Source organism: Acinonyx jubatus, chromosome A1 (genome assembly GCF_027475565.1).
Source record: "Acinonyx jubatus isolate Ajub_Pintada_27869175 chromosome A1, VMU_Ajub_asm_v1.0, whole genome shotgun sequence".
Taxonomy (NCBI): Eukaryota; Metazoa; Chordata; class Mammalia; order Carnivora; family Felidae; genus Acinonyx; species Acinonyx jubatus.
The window spans coordinates 139,065,844-139,082,833 of NC_069380.1; the positions used below are offsets into that span (position 1 = coordinate 139,065,844).

The following is a 16,990-nucleotide window of genomic DNA, read 5'->3' on the forward strand; positions in this document are numbered from 1 at the left end:
CCACTTCATGCTCTCACACTGTCTCTCTCTCTGCCCCTCTAGAGATTTTCTCTCTCTCTCTCTGCCCCTCGCTCATTTGTGCCCTCCCTCTCTCTCTCAAAACAAAAAAAAATTCTGTCTCCTTCCACCCCTCTCCCCAGTGCGCGCTTGCTCTCTTGCTTTCTCTCTGTCTGTCTGTCTCTCTCTCTCTAAAATAAAAAATAATTGGTGCCTGGTGGCTCAGACAGTTAAGCGTCTGACTCTTGGTTTCAGCTCAGGTTATGGTCTCGCAGTTCAGTGAGTTCAGCACCGAAAGTGTGGAACCTGCTTTGGATTCTCCTTCTCTGCCCCTCCTATGCTTGAGCATGCACTCCCTCTCTCTCTTTCTCTCAGAATAAATAAACTTAAAAAAAATAAAATAAAATTTTATAATAAATAAAATTGGCATTCCTGCTAGAAATCACAGAAAGTCAGTGGATGAGTGAAGTGGCTAACATTGGTTTTAGGCAAAAACATTGGCTTGTAGATGGAAACAGAACAACTGGGGTAGAAGTTTCTTAGAGACATAGGGGGGAAGAAGGGTATAAACTCAAACTACTCTGAAAGAAAATCTGGATAGAAATTAAAAGTAGTTTTTTTAATGTTTATTTATTTTTGAGAGCGAGACTGAACGCCAGTGGGGGAGGGTCAGAGAGAGAGGGGGACATAGAATCCGAAGCAGGCTCCAGGCTCTGAGCTGCCAGCACAGAGCCCGACACGGGGCTCAAACTCACCAGCCATGAGATCATGACCTGAGCCAGAGTCCGACACTTAAATGACCGAGCCACCCAGGTGCCCCGAAAGTAAAAGTCATCTTGAATCCCTGAAATTCCCAGTGATGAATGTGGTGTATCATAAAAGACTTGAAGGCCAGGGCTGCCTGAAACCCAGGTGAAGACTAATTTTACCGCTTCATTACACCATTTCACTGTGTATATTAGCAGGTTTCCATGGGCATGTTTCTTAACCTCTCTGAACCTTGTTTTCTTCACTCAAAACGTGCTAAATGTTTCCTGTATATTGTTTTTAATCTTGACAGCAGCTCACACTGCTATTATTAAGCCCATGTTATAGACTTAGGAAACAGGCTTAGAAAGGTTAACCTGCACAAGGTCGCAAATCTTACTAGGCTTCGCAGATACCCCTATTTTCGTGTCTCCAAAACCCCAAACCTTGGACTAGTCTGTAACTTCCATAAAACTTTTCATATTACCGCATATAACCTGCATGCAGGTATCTGTTATTAGGGGAAGGGACAAAATGGTGGCAATATGAAAATAAGAGAATGTCATGAACAAGTTATTAAATAAATACTGTTGCTCCTTCAAACCATGATTCTTCAAATGTTCAGTATTTATTGGTAAGAATAGAGGACATTAACTTTCTATTAATGAAAAGCATATGACTCTGTTTGGAACCCCTCTCTGGGTTGGCCTTTGGCCCCTTCTTCAACCTTCCCAAAGAAAACTTGCCTTGCCACAAGAGCCGTCTTGAGCAAGGCATAGTTTCCCCGGAAAGAATGAAGAAAGAAGGGCTTATTGCCGGTGCTGCGCTTGGACCTGCAGCCGATACTGTTCCATCCGCACAGCTGCTAACTCCCTCGCCCTTCCCCTTCAGGACTCAGCCTCTGATGCTCCTGCTTCCCATCCCAGATGACTCTCCCTGTCCTGTCCTCGCCAGAGGTCTCTATTTCTAATGCAGAGCAATTTAGTTCTAGAAGCCCAGGAGCTTGCTTGCCACGCCCACTCTTCTCTTGTGTGTACGTCAAAAACCACGATGTAAAGATGGACTCTGGGATCAGAACATACGAGAAGTCTTCAGTTTCCAGAGCTACCTCAGTGGACAATAATTGGAGGGGAAGTTAAATAGCAAGTTGGTTTTTTTTCTGCCATGTATTTAAAACCAAGATCATGTGTTTATTCCATGTATTTGAGGGAATTCAATGGTCTATACCTCACCAGTTACTTGAAGACAAGAGAGCTGGGTTGTCTGAAACTCTAAACCAGACTTCTTCTGGTGATGTTTTAAGACTTGCTGTCAATAAGGATGTCAGGCAGCTGCCTGCCTAGACTTCCTCTTAACCTCCATCTGGTGCTAAGCACACTTCCTTTTGAAGCCTGAAGTATTTTATATGTCTGTGAAATGAAGGTGACAGTGTTGCCTTTCTAAAAAATTTCATGGAAATGCAAATCAAATCCCCCTCTTTCCGCATATGAGCAATTAAGAGGACAGACGTTAAGTGATGAAGTCCAGGTTTTCCTTAAGCTGAGAATGGCAAAGAATAAAACCACAGACCTGGAGGGCAGTGGATATCACCATGTAGAACCATCTTATTTATCTCAGAGCTCCAAGGGCTTTTTCCTACGTGTGACTGAACCAGGGAGAACGGGGTGGGAGAATGGGGTGCTAGGAGGTAAGCAGATTTAGAGCCTGTACGCAAAAGCTGACAGTGGTTCTCACCCCCAGGGCCAATTGGAAATGGTGGCACGCACATTTTTGACTGTGAAAATGACTAGGGTCCCTACTGGTATTTGGTGGACAGAGGCCAGGGATGCTAGATGACCAGCAGAACATGCACAGCAAAGCTTTTTATTGCCTGAAATTCCTGGAGTGCCCCCCTCAGTCAAGCATCCTAATGCTGGCCGCAGATCAGCTCCTCACATGGAGGCTGGGCTAAGAGCTCGGGGAAGCAGATGGAAGAACATTTAGGAAAAACAGTTTTATTGCCACCTGTTCTGTGGAACAGTGACCCATTGTTATGTGACAGAGGAGGCATTCTAGAGCAGTGGCGTTCATGTGAGTCATGTGCCCTTGGTGGGTCATGAAATCAATTTAGTGAGTCACATCAGCAGTCCTTAAAAAAGAATAGAATAAAAGCAAATTGAAGGTACCAGAGTGTATCCCAGTAGTATGGCTAAGTATTTCATAGTGCGTGTGTGTGTGCACGTGACTGTGTGTTTCCCAGCGAAAGATGTAAGTTGTATTTTTTGCTGTGGATCCCTGTAAAAATGTGTGACAGACCCTTGTCTAAAAGTTCTACTCTTGTTCCTGACTCTTGAAACATCTGAAAGGGACACAATAGCCTGAAGGGACCTCTTGACGATATTTGCAGCCATCCCTTTTCCAAGATTCTCTGTAAATGGTTAAAGGAGCATGATTGACAAAAACTTTGTTAAAGATTTAGGGGATTCCTCTCACTTCTATCTCTAATCTCTGCCTCGTGTATTTTCTTGCAAGTGCTTTTATAGTTTTAGATCTAATTCATTCTTTCAAAGTGTACACTTTAATGGTGTTCAGTCTATTCAAAAAACTGTGCAACCGTAATTTCCATAATTCTAAAACATTCACCCCAAAAAGAAACCCCAGAGAAAATGTTCTCAGATAGTGTGTGCATATTATCATATGTGAATATCATTTCAGTTACAAAAAAAAAAAAATTACACCTGTATTCATTAATGGTTATTACCTATTCTCCCCTATAGCAGAGCAACCGTTAATCTATTTTCTATCTCAATAGATTGGCCTGTTGTTGATATTTCATATGAAGAGAATCACACAGTATCTGGTCTATTGTGACCTACTTCTTTGACTTGATATAGTGTTTTTAAGGTTCACCCATGTTTTAGCATGAATCAGTACTTCGTTCCATTTTATTGACAAATAAAATTCCATTGTATGGCTCTACCACATTTTGTCTATCCATTCATCAGTTAAGGAACCTTTGAGTTATTTCCCCTTAAGGGGTATTATAATAATTGAGCATTCATATACATGTTTTTGTGTGAACGTATGTTTTCTGTTCTCTTGGATATACCCCTAAGAGTGGAATTGCTGGGTCATATGGTAATTCTGTGTTTACTTTCAAAAAACTGCCAAAATGTTTTCTAAGTGGCTATAGTTTACATTCCTACCAACAAGGTATGAATTGAGAAAATGTCTATTCAAATCTTTTGCCCATTTTTTATTGGGCTGGGGTTTTTTTGGGGTTGTTTTTTTTTTTTTTTTGAGATGCAAGAGTTCTTTGTATCCCTTTTTCGATGCATAATTTGCAAATATTTTCTCCCCTTCTGTGGGTTGTCTTTTTATTAATAGCGTCCTTTGAAGCATAAAGGTTTTACTTTTCATGAACTCCAATTTATCTTTTTTTTCTTTTGTCACTAGTACTTTTGGTATCCTAACTAAGAAACCATTGCCTGATCCAGGGGGAACAAAGATTTATGCCTAGGTTTGCTTTCAAATAGTTTTAGCTGCTGCATTTAGTTCTTTGATGTCTTGTGAGTTAATTTTGTTTATGGTGTAAGGTAGGGGTCTGACTTCTTTCTTTTAAATGTGAATGTCCAGTTATCCCAGAATCATTTGTTGGAAACACCGTTCTCTCCTTAATGAAATGTATTGATGCCTATATTACATCCTAAAAGCAATAAGTGCAGCTTTGGAGAACAAATATTGTAAAAGCCAAACTCACCTGTGAGCTGGGTTTCCTTAACATTCTCAGTCCTTTGTTTCTTCATGAATGAAATGTGGAAAATCAATCTTTCCAACTATGTGTTTCAGGATGTGTATGAAAGAAGGAGATAAAGAATACCATAGTAAAAAGTAGTCCTTTCATAATTTTTTTTCCAGGATGTAATTTCACATAGAACAAAGCTGAATAAGAAAAAACATGGAGAAATGCAAATACTGAATAACACTGACAGCCAGGGAATTAAAAGTTTAAGTAAGGAGAGGAGAAAAACACTAGAAACGTATCAGCAGCTGTTTTATCTTTTACAGGTGAGAACATTTGCTTTTACTCTAAGTTTTGGATCGATATGTTTTGGATCACTCTAAGTTTTATGGTTTACAGTGCAATTTCCCCCGTGCTAAAGTTGTGGTAGCTGACATGTTTTGAGCGCCTACTAAGTACCACGTGTCATTCTGGGATGTTTGGCATACATTATCCCATGTAATTCTTACTACAACCCTGGGAACCATCAGAAAATAGTAATTATTGTTATTCCCCTATTATATGTGAGAAAACTGAGACACAGCCGGCAGAGGGCAAAGCAAGGGTACTGGAAACCAGTCAGTTTGACTTTGGAGCCCCTGCTTTCGTGACATTATATTATAGTTATCTTCAGAAACAGTATACACCTAATAATAACATAAGTAGATGCTGTCAGCCATGAAAAAAAGTATGTGAAAAATGGATCTTGACCTGTACCAGCTTGCCCTTCATGCAAGAAAAGAGCCAGAGAGTTTGGATTGGGAAATAGGGTATCTTTTTTATTTCATTATTTTCATGCCATTACTCTGATGTAAATGAACCGTAATTCTCTACTGGTTCCAGGGTGCAGGTGAAAGCTAATCAGCTGAGCTGCTTGTGGTTGGACTGTGGTAGACCAGCTATTGTTTTGGTTAATCCCTCATTCACCTCATCTACCCTACTAGCTCATCCACTTAGTCCCAAGGAAACTGAGTAAGCGCTAGTGATAAACAAAGCCTCCCCTTGGGCAGGAAACCTTTCCCCCAAAAGTTCGATCAGCCCGACTTGCCTGAGTCGGTGTCCCTTTGTGTGGCTGCTTCTGCTTGTGATGGTGATTCCCTCAAGGCCTGGAGGTGCCTGAATCTTTGCCTGAGGATGGCTCTGGCAGGAGGTATACAGAGAACACATTACTCAAACCATGAATGAAGTGTGGTTTGCCCCAAGGAAAGAAGTTATGTTAACTTTAGCAAGAGTTGAGAAGTCTACCTGGAATAATAGATTGTAAAGCAAGTGTAGTGCCACAGACGGCCACAATGTGGCAGCATACAGAAAATGTTAAAACGGTATTGTTCCAGGAATCCATTGCTTAATTAACACCAGCAACCATCCCAGAAAGGAATGGTTTTTGTCTACCTAAATTAGAAGACTAGTCATGCACCACTTGGAAATTTAATCTTTGGCATTTATTCTTTTTGATATCCGTGAACCTCCCAAATGTATGAGGCTTCTTTAGGATTCAGCTAGTGATGTTAGATTTTGATAGATTTTGTGTCATAAGGAAAGTGGAAGTAGTCATTGGCCTAAGACTTCTATTTTTTACCCTGTTCCATAAGTAGAGACCCACTAATAGAAAGGGTAAAAAGCACAGGAACATATTGAGAACATTCCCACCAAGTTTGATTCCCCAAACAACCCAAAACTGATAGTCCCAGAGCATGCCCGTTCAGTTGTACAAAGGGAAGTGTCTCTTGAAACCGTGTATTTTTCTTCACTTTTCTTCTCTCTCCTTTGGACACATTAGCTCAAGATCATTGAGGAAACTAAATAAAAGCAAGTGGTCTGGATTTGGCCTTTGGTTACTGCCTTGGCAAGAATTATTAGCCAAAGCACAGGACAGCTAATATAGAGATTGTTGAGTTTGCCTCTTCAGTATGAGCCTAAATGTAAAACTTTTGGGTCATCTGGGAGGAACGAGGAGTAGAAATCTTTAGCTTTAGAGTGAGTTTCCTTTCTCATAATCCCATGCTTAGTGTGGGAAAAGAATCACTGTAGCACTGTAAAGAAAAACATCCTCAGCTACTGCTTCAGAAAATTTCAGCAAATAATTATTGAGCTTGAAAGTAAATTTAGTAGTAAAGTAAACGAGAATTCGTGTTTTCTTAAAAACTTTGAAGCAAAACTGCTTGGGTGTTTTAAGTGAACACGAGGTTCCATGTATGGAAAAGTTTCTTTTCTCATCGGAAAGAAGGTGAAGGGCAGGATATTTACTTTCTTTGCATGAATATTTTCCTCTCTTGCCTAAATAATAGTTTTTCTTCTCTAACTTCCACCTGGCTGGTGTAGCTGTGGGAGAAAACCCATATAACCCGAAGTCTGGTGTTGTATCTCAGGAGCTCCACCCTGAGCGGAGCCCTCAGAACTCCACATCAATTTTCTTTTTTTAATTCTTGAGTTCTAAGGTGTCTTTTTTACCCCCTGTCACTTTCTTCTGCCTTTCGTCTATCAACTGTCCTGACCTTCACCCTTCTCTTCAGCCTCCCTACCTCACTCCTACCTTCTCTCTCCTTGGAAAACATCATGACCATCCCACTGTCTCTACATGTAAACATACCCTTTTTCTAGACTCAGAATATGGGGTGTATTTCCTTCTATTCATTCAGCAGTCCTTCTGGAATAGTCTGTTTCACTGGGCCCTTGTTTCATTATTGCCAGTATCTTCGGATACCAGATTCTGTTTTCCAGCCCCTCTCTCTTCTGTGTCTCTATAATAAATATTAATATGTGACTTGAAATGGTTAACAGTATAAAGTGCCCACAATTGTATTTAATTAAATAAATAAATCCTGTTGTAGCTTCTTTTTTTTTTTTTTCAACGTTTTTATTTATTTTTGGGACAGAGAGAGACAGAGCATGAACGGGGGAGGGGCAGAGAGAGAGGGAGACACAGAATCGGAAACAGGCTCCAGGCTCCGAGCCATCAGCCCAGAGCCCGACGCGGGGCTCGAACTCACGGACCGCGAGATCGTGACCTGTCTGAAGTCGGACGCTTAACCGACTGCGCCACCCAGGCGCCCCCGTGTTGTAGCTTTCTAATATAACTTCCTGTGGTATCGATATTAGCTGATAACCTTTTAAAGTATTATTTTGTGCCAGATACTCCACTAGAGGCTTTATGCATATTAAATTACTGAAGGGCAGGGAATTGGGTACTCCTTTCTGCTTTAATAATATATTAACATACAGTTTTGGGGGGGACTTTGTCTTCTCTCTTTTCTTTTAGACCAATCCTTTATATCTGGCTAAGCTGATTTTCCAGATGCCACAGAACAAGTCAACTAAATTTATGGATACTGTTATTTTCACACTATACAATTATGCTTCCAATCAGCGAGAAGAATATCTACTCCTCAAGCTTTTTAAGACAGCTCTGGAGGAAGAAATAAAGTAGGTATATAAATATATATGTAAAGATATTAATGAATAGATCATTTTAGATTATCATTATTTGCTAAAATAATATTTAAATTATTCTCATAAATGACTCATACATATTAAAGTGTATCAAATTCCTTAAGAAATTTCTACATCACTATAGATATATTCATGTACAGCTTTCTCCCACCAGTGATACCTTTTTTACTGCTAAATTAACTTTTGATTTTGCAAGTATGAAACAACTTGAAAATCAAAAGTTTTTTGAAAGTGAGTGAGAAAAAATTTAACTTAATTAAAATTCTGTGAGTAATAAAGTTATAAACAGATGGGGGTAACAATCTCTGCCAAATACTCTTTTTATACTTCTCTTACTGGAATTAAACTGCTTTTCGCTGATTTCAGATTCAGTTAAGGTAAGGGAAAAAATGTGGATGTCTACTAAGTGGGGGAAAAAAAAAAATGAAAATGCCCTTACAACTAGCTGGAACCTTAACTGCCTTCCTGGCTTCTTAATACCTTAAGCTATACTATTTCCTACAGATCTCTGAAACATATTAGCTAGGAACCTCTGCCCTCAGGGTATCTGTGAACCAACATGAGAAATATATGGGAATGTGTGCACTGAAATAAATAAGTACTAATGAATGATCCATATCATGTAACAGATCAGAGGGATGGAAAGAAAAGTTCCAGTTACAAATGGTATTGTAATAGTGATGTAACAGGACAGATGGCTGCTACGCTTGTGGTAAACCTAGCATAACATATAAACTTGTCAGAACACGAAGTTGTATACCTGAAACTAACATTGTGTGTCATCGGTCCTCAAATTAAGAAGTAATAAATATATACATACATACATAAGGAAAGCTCCAGTTAAATTAGGTCACTCAATAAAGATTTTGTGGAAGAGGAAGTCATTGATCCAAATCCTTGAAGAATATCTATAGTTTTTTATAAGAAAAAGTGGAAAAAGGAAATAAGGCACACCGCTGACAGAAACAGCACGGGCCAAAGTCCAAGAAAGCCAGTAGGATCAATCTAGCCAAAATGCGATTTAACCCAGATGACTGGGAGGTGGAGCTAAAAGGATAGGTTGGGCCAGATCATGGGAGTCGCTGAGTATAGGCCTGAGTGCAAGGCACTGTTTACTTCCTGTGAAGGTGTGAAAGGCCTTTGAGTGGGGTATTGACCCAGCCGCTTTGGGTTTTTAGAAGAATTGTTCTGCTGCTGTGTATGAATAGAATAGATTATAGCTGCCCAGGTCAGAAAAATGGGGGAGTCAGAAGGAAAAAGATGTATTTGGGAGTGTTAGAGCAATATGAGCTACAGGTTTAGAATTTATGGGTGAAAATGCTCAGCAGAAAACTGGAAATTGAAGACCCAACTCCCAGGAAGGAGAAGTGGATTACTCACTGGGCTCAGAGGACAATTTCCAAAGAGATGGTCATTGAAGTTGCACGTATGAGTGAGGTCTGATGATAGATCATGGAGAAAGACATGAGTGGGAACAGTTAAAATGTGGGAAGCGGAGCAGCAAAGGAAAGAGGGAATGACTGAGTAAGGTAAGAAACAGAATGCAGCTCTTTGAGACTGTAAAGGAAAAGGGGGTACAGAGGGGGCCAGTGGTCATGCGGGAGCGTCAGAGGTTGCACAGAGGTGAAAGGGAGGAGGAGAAGGGACGCTCACGGGAGTTGGCAGTCAGCAGTCGAGAAAAGCTCTCTCAGCCATGTGACATAGTCTCAGCCAGAAGCTGCCCCGCAGTCACTTTGGGATTCGAAAAAGCGGAGTTAGTTCATTGAATCAAGAAAGTTGTTTTTGAAATTTGGTAACTAGACGGGACATAATACTTGCACAGTGGTACCCTGTATTCTTCTTAGTGTTGGTCCACTTTCAGTTCCTTCCTGCCTTCTAGACTGAAATTGAGGCTGAGCACTTAGGTTTTAAGTGCTTGAGTTCCTCAAATAAGGAACACACGTATCAGAAATGATCACTTCCTTTTAAACCACACCATCTTTGATTTTCATGGAGCAAGTCCTTGCTTGCCAGAGGGACCATACACTGTTGAAAACTCTGTACATAGAGGCAAACCACTTGTTTTGGTCTGGGTTTGTTTTAGGTCAAAGGTGGATCAGGTACAGGACATAGTGACTGGGAACCCCACCGTCATCAAGATGGTTGTGAGCTTCAACAGGGGGGCCCGTGGACAGAACACCCTGCGCCAGCTCCTGGCTCCCGTAGTGAAAGAGATCCTCGATGACAAGTCCCTGACCATCAACACAAACCCCGTAGAGGTGTACAAGGCTTGGGTGAACCAACTAGAAACACAGACTGGAGAAGCCAGGTAACTGAGGCCAGAAGATGTTGGTTTTGCAGTCGTGTTTTATTACCATTTTTACATGGTTATTATATATACTCTTAAACTCTGTTAAAAGAACAAAATTTAGGGGCACCCGGGTGGCTCAGTCGGTTAAGTGTCCAGCTCTTGGTTCCAGCTTAGGTCATGATCCCACACTTCATGGGTTTGAGCCCCACATCAGGCTCTATGCTCACAGTGCAGAGCCTGCTTTGGATTCTCTCTCTCTTTCTCTCTCTCTCTCTCTGCCGCCCTCCACCCCTCCTCCCCCCAGTCCCCAGCCACTGCTCATGCTCTCTCTCTCAAAATAAATAAAAGCTTTTTTAAAAAAGTTTAAAAAAAAACAAAATTTACTATCCAGAGTCAGTTTTCAATTCAAGATGTTTGGGGCGCCTGGGTGGCGCAGTCGGTTAAGCGTCCAACTTCAGCCAGGTCACGATCTCGCGGTCCGGGAGTTCGAGCCCCGTGTCAGGCTCTGGGCTGATGGCTCAGAGCCTGGAGCCTGTTTCCGATTCTGTGTCTCCCTCTCTCTCTGCCCCTCCCCTGTTCATGCTCTGTCTCTGTCCCAAAAAAAATAAATAAACGTTGAAAAAAAAATTTTTTAAAAGATGTTACTCCCTTTAACATATCCATGTAGGCCACATTCTTGGACTCATCTTGGTTTTGCATGGTATTTTCACATTTCAGTACCAGTTGAGCCCCAAAGCCACAATTTCTGTAATTCTCTGCCTTGGTTCTTCGTCGTGTGTTTCTAAACCTAGACCTAGAAATGGCACACCTCCTCACCTGATGATATGCACTGTTTCACAACTCCCAAGTGAGTGGCTTGCCTGCGTAAGCATTAATAAGCCAGGTGGAATGGGCTTATTCTGGGTGGTAGTTTGTAGATCTAAGCAATCCCGGCTTTTTATTTTCTGCAAAAGGATGCCTTGTGCAATAGTTCAGATACGCACAGAGAATTACATGGATGGTTCTCACGCACTGTCTGTAACAGCAAAAAGTTGGGGAAAGTCAAAATATTTAGCTTTGAGGAATTTGTTAAATAAATGTTTGTATAACACATAGTAGACTAATAACTGTTTGGAATAATGATATATTTTTATCGGTATGGAAAAATGCTTGTATAGTTTTCAGTTGCAGGTGGGTAAAATAACCCACTTTCTATAAAATATATATACGTGTGTATGCACACACACACACACACACACACACACAAATAGGATCTGTGTGGGTTATGCCTAGGCACCAACTCCCTTATATCCAGGCTTATGGAAGGCCCACATACCCAGAATTATACAGTAGTACCTAGAAAGCTATGCATCAAGATGTGAAAAATGGTTGTCTCTAGGTTGGTATTATTGTTTGCCTATATGCATTTTTTTTTCTGTAAGGAACATACTGCTTTTTTGTAATTGAAGAGATAGAAAGTTAGGTTTATATCATTTGAGTCGCCCGTTATTTTGCCAGAAGAGCCCCAAGAGGGAGCCTGAAGTCCCCCTGATCCACTAGTGACACAGGGACTGTCTGGGCACGTAGGGCCTCCCCTGTGTGGGTAGAGTCCGCTTCACTGTACAAAGCTTGATTGTAGAAACAGCTTGGCAAGGACACAAATGCTTATTCCAAGGCCCCAATTAATCGAAGCCCCTTGTTGTGTTTTCAGCAAGCTGCCTTATGATGTGACCACAGAACAAGCTCTGACATACCCAGAAGTGAAAAATAAACTGGAGGCATCCATTGAGAACCTGAGAAGGGTCACGGACAAAGTCCTGAAATCTATCATTTCTTCCCGAGATCTACTACCGTAAGTTGTACATGTAGCAACGTGAACATTCTTCCCTGAAAGTTCTTGAAATGCTATGTAAAAGAAATCATGGCAGTAAAGAGAGGAGTGTTCCCTGATACTGTTTGACTACTTTAAAAGATTGCTTGTGTTTGCATTTTAAATGCACAACTGTTCTCTAAAGAGGGGACGCTCAGTTACTATCATCGGTGAAGGTCCTGTGATTCTGTTACCATCTCATTTTATGTTTAATTTTTTAAGACCACTGCTCAGCTTTAGTTGACAGGAACAACTGCTATGCATTTCTTCCTCACTTAGCCTTTTTTCCATTATTTTCTTTTGTCATCTGTTTTACATGTAGTTATGGATTGAGGTATATAGCCAAAGTACTGAAGAATTCGATCCATGAGAAATTTCCTGACGCCACAGAAGATGAACTATTAAAGGTAGATTTTCAAGGGTCATCTCACCCTAGCCTCCCCTGGGGGTGTCAGCCAAAATTACCAGCATACCATTTTGTGAGATTTTTTTTTTTATCTCCTGTATACCTGTGTGTAAAAAGTTACAGGTCTTCTGTTTTTAATGACTGTCAAGATTATTGATTATGCTGAGTTTACTTTGGAGATCTTACACATTATTGACATTCTGCATTTAGAGCACTTTGGGGCAATATGGTCTAATCAATTCTATTTCTCACCAAAAATAATTTTGTTAACTATACTAGTAATGGGTGATTCTGTTCACTCCCTTTACCTAACTCCTTTATAGGATTCAGATCAGAAAATGGTCTTTCTTGGGAAACGTCAGTAAATACTGACTTCAATTTAAAGGAATCTAAAGCTCTTGAGTTTTTTCTCTTAAAAATTGTCTTTTCCTCTGCATTACCCCAGATTGTTGGAAACCTCCTGTACTATCGGTACATGAACCCAGCTATCGTAGCTCCTGACGGCTTTGATATCATCGACATGACAGCCGGAGGTCAGATAACTTCCGACCAAAGGAGAAATTTGGGATCGGTGGCCAAGGTTCTTCAGCATGCAGCCTCCAATAAGCTGTTTGAAGGAGAAAATGAGCATCTCTCATCTATGAACAATTATTTATCAGAGACCTATCATGAGTTCAGGTGAGAGGGCTCATGGCCTATGGAGAAACTTGGAAGATGATGAACAAGAATAATGTGTGTTCTGTACACAGAACTGGAGTTGGGGGTGAGGGACAGGAGCCTCAGGTGGTGGCGTGCATTTTTTCTGGTTGGCCCTGTGGGGAAAGAGGAGGGGTACTTATGTCTGGGGCTCCCCGTCCCACCCCTGTACCCAGTACCCCCCTGCCATACTGAGTCATCCCCAGATGTTTGATTTCTGCTGTGGACAAAACGAAATGTTTATTTTTCCTGGTATGCTGCAGGCTGATAGTACTTAGAATAAAAGTCAGAATGGCTGATGTCTTCTTCATTGAACTTAAGAAGATAGTTTTTGAGTTTTTTGTTTGTTTGTTTTAAAGAATGTGTCCAGTGAGAAAGAACCTGCTTATCTGCATCAAACACTTTAGTAGGAAATGGAGTATTTGGTTTTCAAAAAGCTAGGAAAATCCAGCTTTTATATTTCTTGTGTATTGTATATGAATATGTCCTATTCTCAAACCTCTCTTAGCCGTGTAAGACTTAATGTCATTGACTTGATATGCATTTCCAAATTACATCCCTAATCTTTCCGTGGGTACATTTTAGGAGTGAGTCTGGTGGGAAGATGTACTCACCCTGAGCTCTCCAAGGAAGCATGTTCAACTTGGCATTTGTTTTTTCTCTTGTTGCCATTCGATTGGTAGTAGGTCATAGAAATAAGACACAAATATGGACTCTTTGACTCCTCACTTGGAAAATTCATTTCCCATTCCTCAGTTTCCTCTGGATTAGTGATTTATCTACTCACAGGTAGTTCATGATCACTGTTCTCTCTTTAGAATTGTGGCCTCTTGGGAGCCTGGGTGGCTCAGGTGGTTAAGCATCCGACTTTGGCTCAGGTCATGATTTCACGGTTTGTGAGTTCAAGCCCCGCGTCAGGCTCTGTACTGACAACTCGGAACCTGGAGCCTGCGTTGGAGTCTGTGTCTCCCTCTGTCTCTGCCCCTTCCCCGCTCATGTTCTTTCTCTCACAAAAATAAATAAACATTAAAAAAAAAAAACAGAGAAAAAGAATTGTGACCTCTTGTGAGAAAACTCCCTCCAAATCCTCTTACTACAGGAAGTTTTGATTTCTCAAGCTGCTAATTTTAGTTCTTCTCACGGATGAATAAAGTACTATTTGTTGCATATCCTTATCTGCTATTACAGCTTCCCTTTACTTCCTTTCTTCTCAGATTATTGTTATCAAATATCTATGGTTCCAGCTCTTCAAAAAGAAAGCAAACCAAAGTCCCCCCTCACTTCCTTAAAATTCATACTTTTTCCTCTAACACTTGTATTTATCCTATGTGTTGCTCAGCAACCTGTTAAAAGTGTCAATGTCAAAGCGTAGAAAGACCAGCTGTCACCTGGAAACATGTTCTTCCCCCCCACCAACATGGCTGTTTGCCATTTAACCTCTTCAGCCTTGGGCTGAGAAGGTAGAGGTCTTTTCTGGTGTATAAGCCTTGGGTACCTTAGGAGATAAACCAAGGATAATTTCAGACGTACGAAAATTTACTACATTATAGACGAAAATACCTTCTCTACCTGTACAAAGGATCATTCCTAAACCATGATCAGAGCACCTGCCTTTCTTGATCTCTCTAAATTTGCTATTGTTGAAAGAGCAAGCTTGTTAGACTCTGACTACTGGAGGAATGGGACCTTGTATGTATTTGTGTGTCTAGCCTTAACAGTCTTTCCCTTGGCCAGCAACCGTTGTTTGGATCAACTGGGAGTAGAGTAGGCTTAACTCGAATTTCTGTCAGGTTGGCAACAGAAGCTCTGAAGGATTATTAGTCCCAGGAGTTTGTGCTATGTAAAGTAGCACATTTGATGAATTGCTTTTCAGATTATTTTCTCTAGAAAGACTTGATTCTTAGATCAAAGATTATCAGTCTCGACTTTTGTGTTTAAATTTCAGGGGCCCCACTTTCAAAATAACATTTTTTTAAATAACCTGCCCCATAATTGGCTTACCCTGAGTCACTAATAGAACCGGGACCGTCTTTCTCTCTGCATTCCTGTCTGAAGAGCTGGGTCCAACGTCCAGAAACATGGACTCAGCTTCCATAGCTAGGCGCCAGTCTGGAAGATACTATAAGAAATCCTCACGCAACCACAGTTTGGGAGAACAAAGCCCTAATCCTAATTCATGAGTTCCTCCGTGTTGGTTTACCTCAGAAATTTGCACCCTGTCTTAAGAATTTGTTTTTTTTTTTTTGTTAGGAAATATTTCAAAGAAGCCTGTAATGTCCCTGAGCCAGAAGAAACATTTAATATGGATAAATACACAGATGTGGTGACAGTCAGCAAACCCGTCATTTATATTTCAGTTGAAGAAATCATCAGCACACATTCAGTAAGTGGGGTTGGAGAAGGGTCTTAGCAGTAGACCCACGGTTCGGACGCCATTATCTTGAAAATGCTTAGTTTTTACCAGACTTAACTGTAAGCATGTGCTAGTAATACTTATACTCTGAATACTAAGAAACCTTTGGTTATTTATTCCCTGACATTTGTACATGGATACAACTCCTTTTCCTAAACAAGTTACGTTTACTTTTTACATGGTATGTTTATTCCCTCTTGTGCATAATAAAACTCCTTCACCCAAACAAGGAAAGTTTACTTCTTACTTAATCCATTGTAAATGTGAAGATTAAGCCCTGAGCAGGGACAGGCCCTAATATTCCCCCACCCACCAGGGATACACTGCCTGGAGCCCCCACACGATTTCTCTCTCCCTTTCAAGAATCTTCCCAGCTTTTCCAGTAAAATTCTGGGACAATGACAATATTCTCTCTAGTGGTGGACGTATAGAGAGGTCAAATAAGCAGGCTGCTTGAGATTAGGCAAGAGGAGACACCGCACCCAACATCAGCCACCTGCGAAGAATCATTTCTTTTGTTCTGGAAAACCCCATTTCTCACAGGCAGTTTCATAGTCTCTGCTATGTCATAATATCTCCATCCAGATGGCGTGCAAACATTACTGCAATCAGCCATAAAAGGAGCATTAGGCATCTGTTGGATCAGGGCCTTTAGCTCAGCATGGGAAGCCTTCGATGGCCTCTCAGTCATTTGAAATAAAAAGGCCAAGCATTGAGAGGTTTCTTTTGTTTTGTTTTGTTTTGTTTCGTTTTGTTTTGTTTTTAGATCATTTGGTACATATTTCCTTTTATCCTAAAAGAGAATGCTTTTAAAATAGCTTTGGACCTTGCTACTCCAAAGTCTTGAGAACTTGTTAGCAATGTACCCCAGACCTGCATTCTTTTTTTTTTTAAAGATTTTGTTTTTAAGTAATCCCTACACCCAGTGTGGGACTTGAATCCATAACCCCAGGATCAAGATTCATGTGCTTTACCGCCTGAGCCAGCCAAGTGCCCTCAGAACGGGCATTCTAAGAAGAATCCAAGTTCTGCAGATACATACTGGAGATGAAGAAGCCTGGTTAAGGATATCCCCAGTGTGGATTATACCCACACGTAGGAGGAAAGCATAACAGATACACAGCTCTGAAAGGTCCTAGGTACACTAACAAGTGGCAAGGTGGGCTGCTTAAAATTTCAGGCTTTATTATTAAGCTCTTCCCAGAAACAAAATCCTGAGTACAGGCTTGGAAGAAAGACTGGATCTCCTTTCTATTTCCCTGTTTTACCTCTGGAACAGAGAATCTCCGTAAGTGTTTTGAGTGATCCTAAACTAAGGCAGGTCTGAATGACCAGCTGAAGGAGTGAGTCGGCTGATTAAATGAGAGGCTATACTTCTTTGC

The 16,990-nt window shown here is 40.9% G+C and overlaps 1 protein-coding gene across 3 annotated transcripts in view; it reads left to right on the plus strand.

The window, feature by feature from the left end:
* IQGAP2 (IQ motif containing GTPase activating protein 2) overlaps positions 1–16,990 on the plus strand; it is a 292,655-nt gene that overhangs the window by 247,650 nt on the left and 28,015 nt on the right. For all 3 annotated transcript variants that reach the window (XM_027039688.2, XM_027039709.2, XM_015072106.3), the window contains 7 exons: positions 4,642–4,791; positions 7,764–7,927; positions 10,038–10,262; positions 11,935–12,075; positions 12,416–12,500; positions 12,945–13,177; positions 15,446–15,578. In XM_027039688.2, coding sequence (XP_026895489.2) covers positions 4,642–4,791; positions 7,764–7,927; positions 10,038–10,262; positions 11,935–12,075; positions 12,416–12,500; positions 12,945–13,177; positions 15,446–15,578 — 1,131 coding nt within the window. The remainder of the gene's footprint in view (positions 1–4,641; positions 4,792–7,763; positions 7,928–10,037; positions 10,263–11,934; positions 12,076–12,415; positions 12,501–12,944; positions 13,178–15,445; positions 15,579–16,990) is intronic.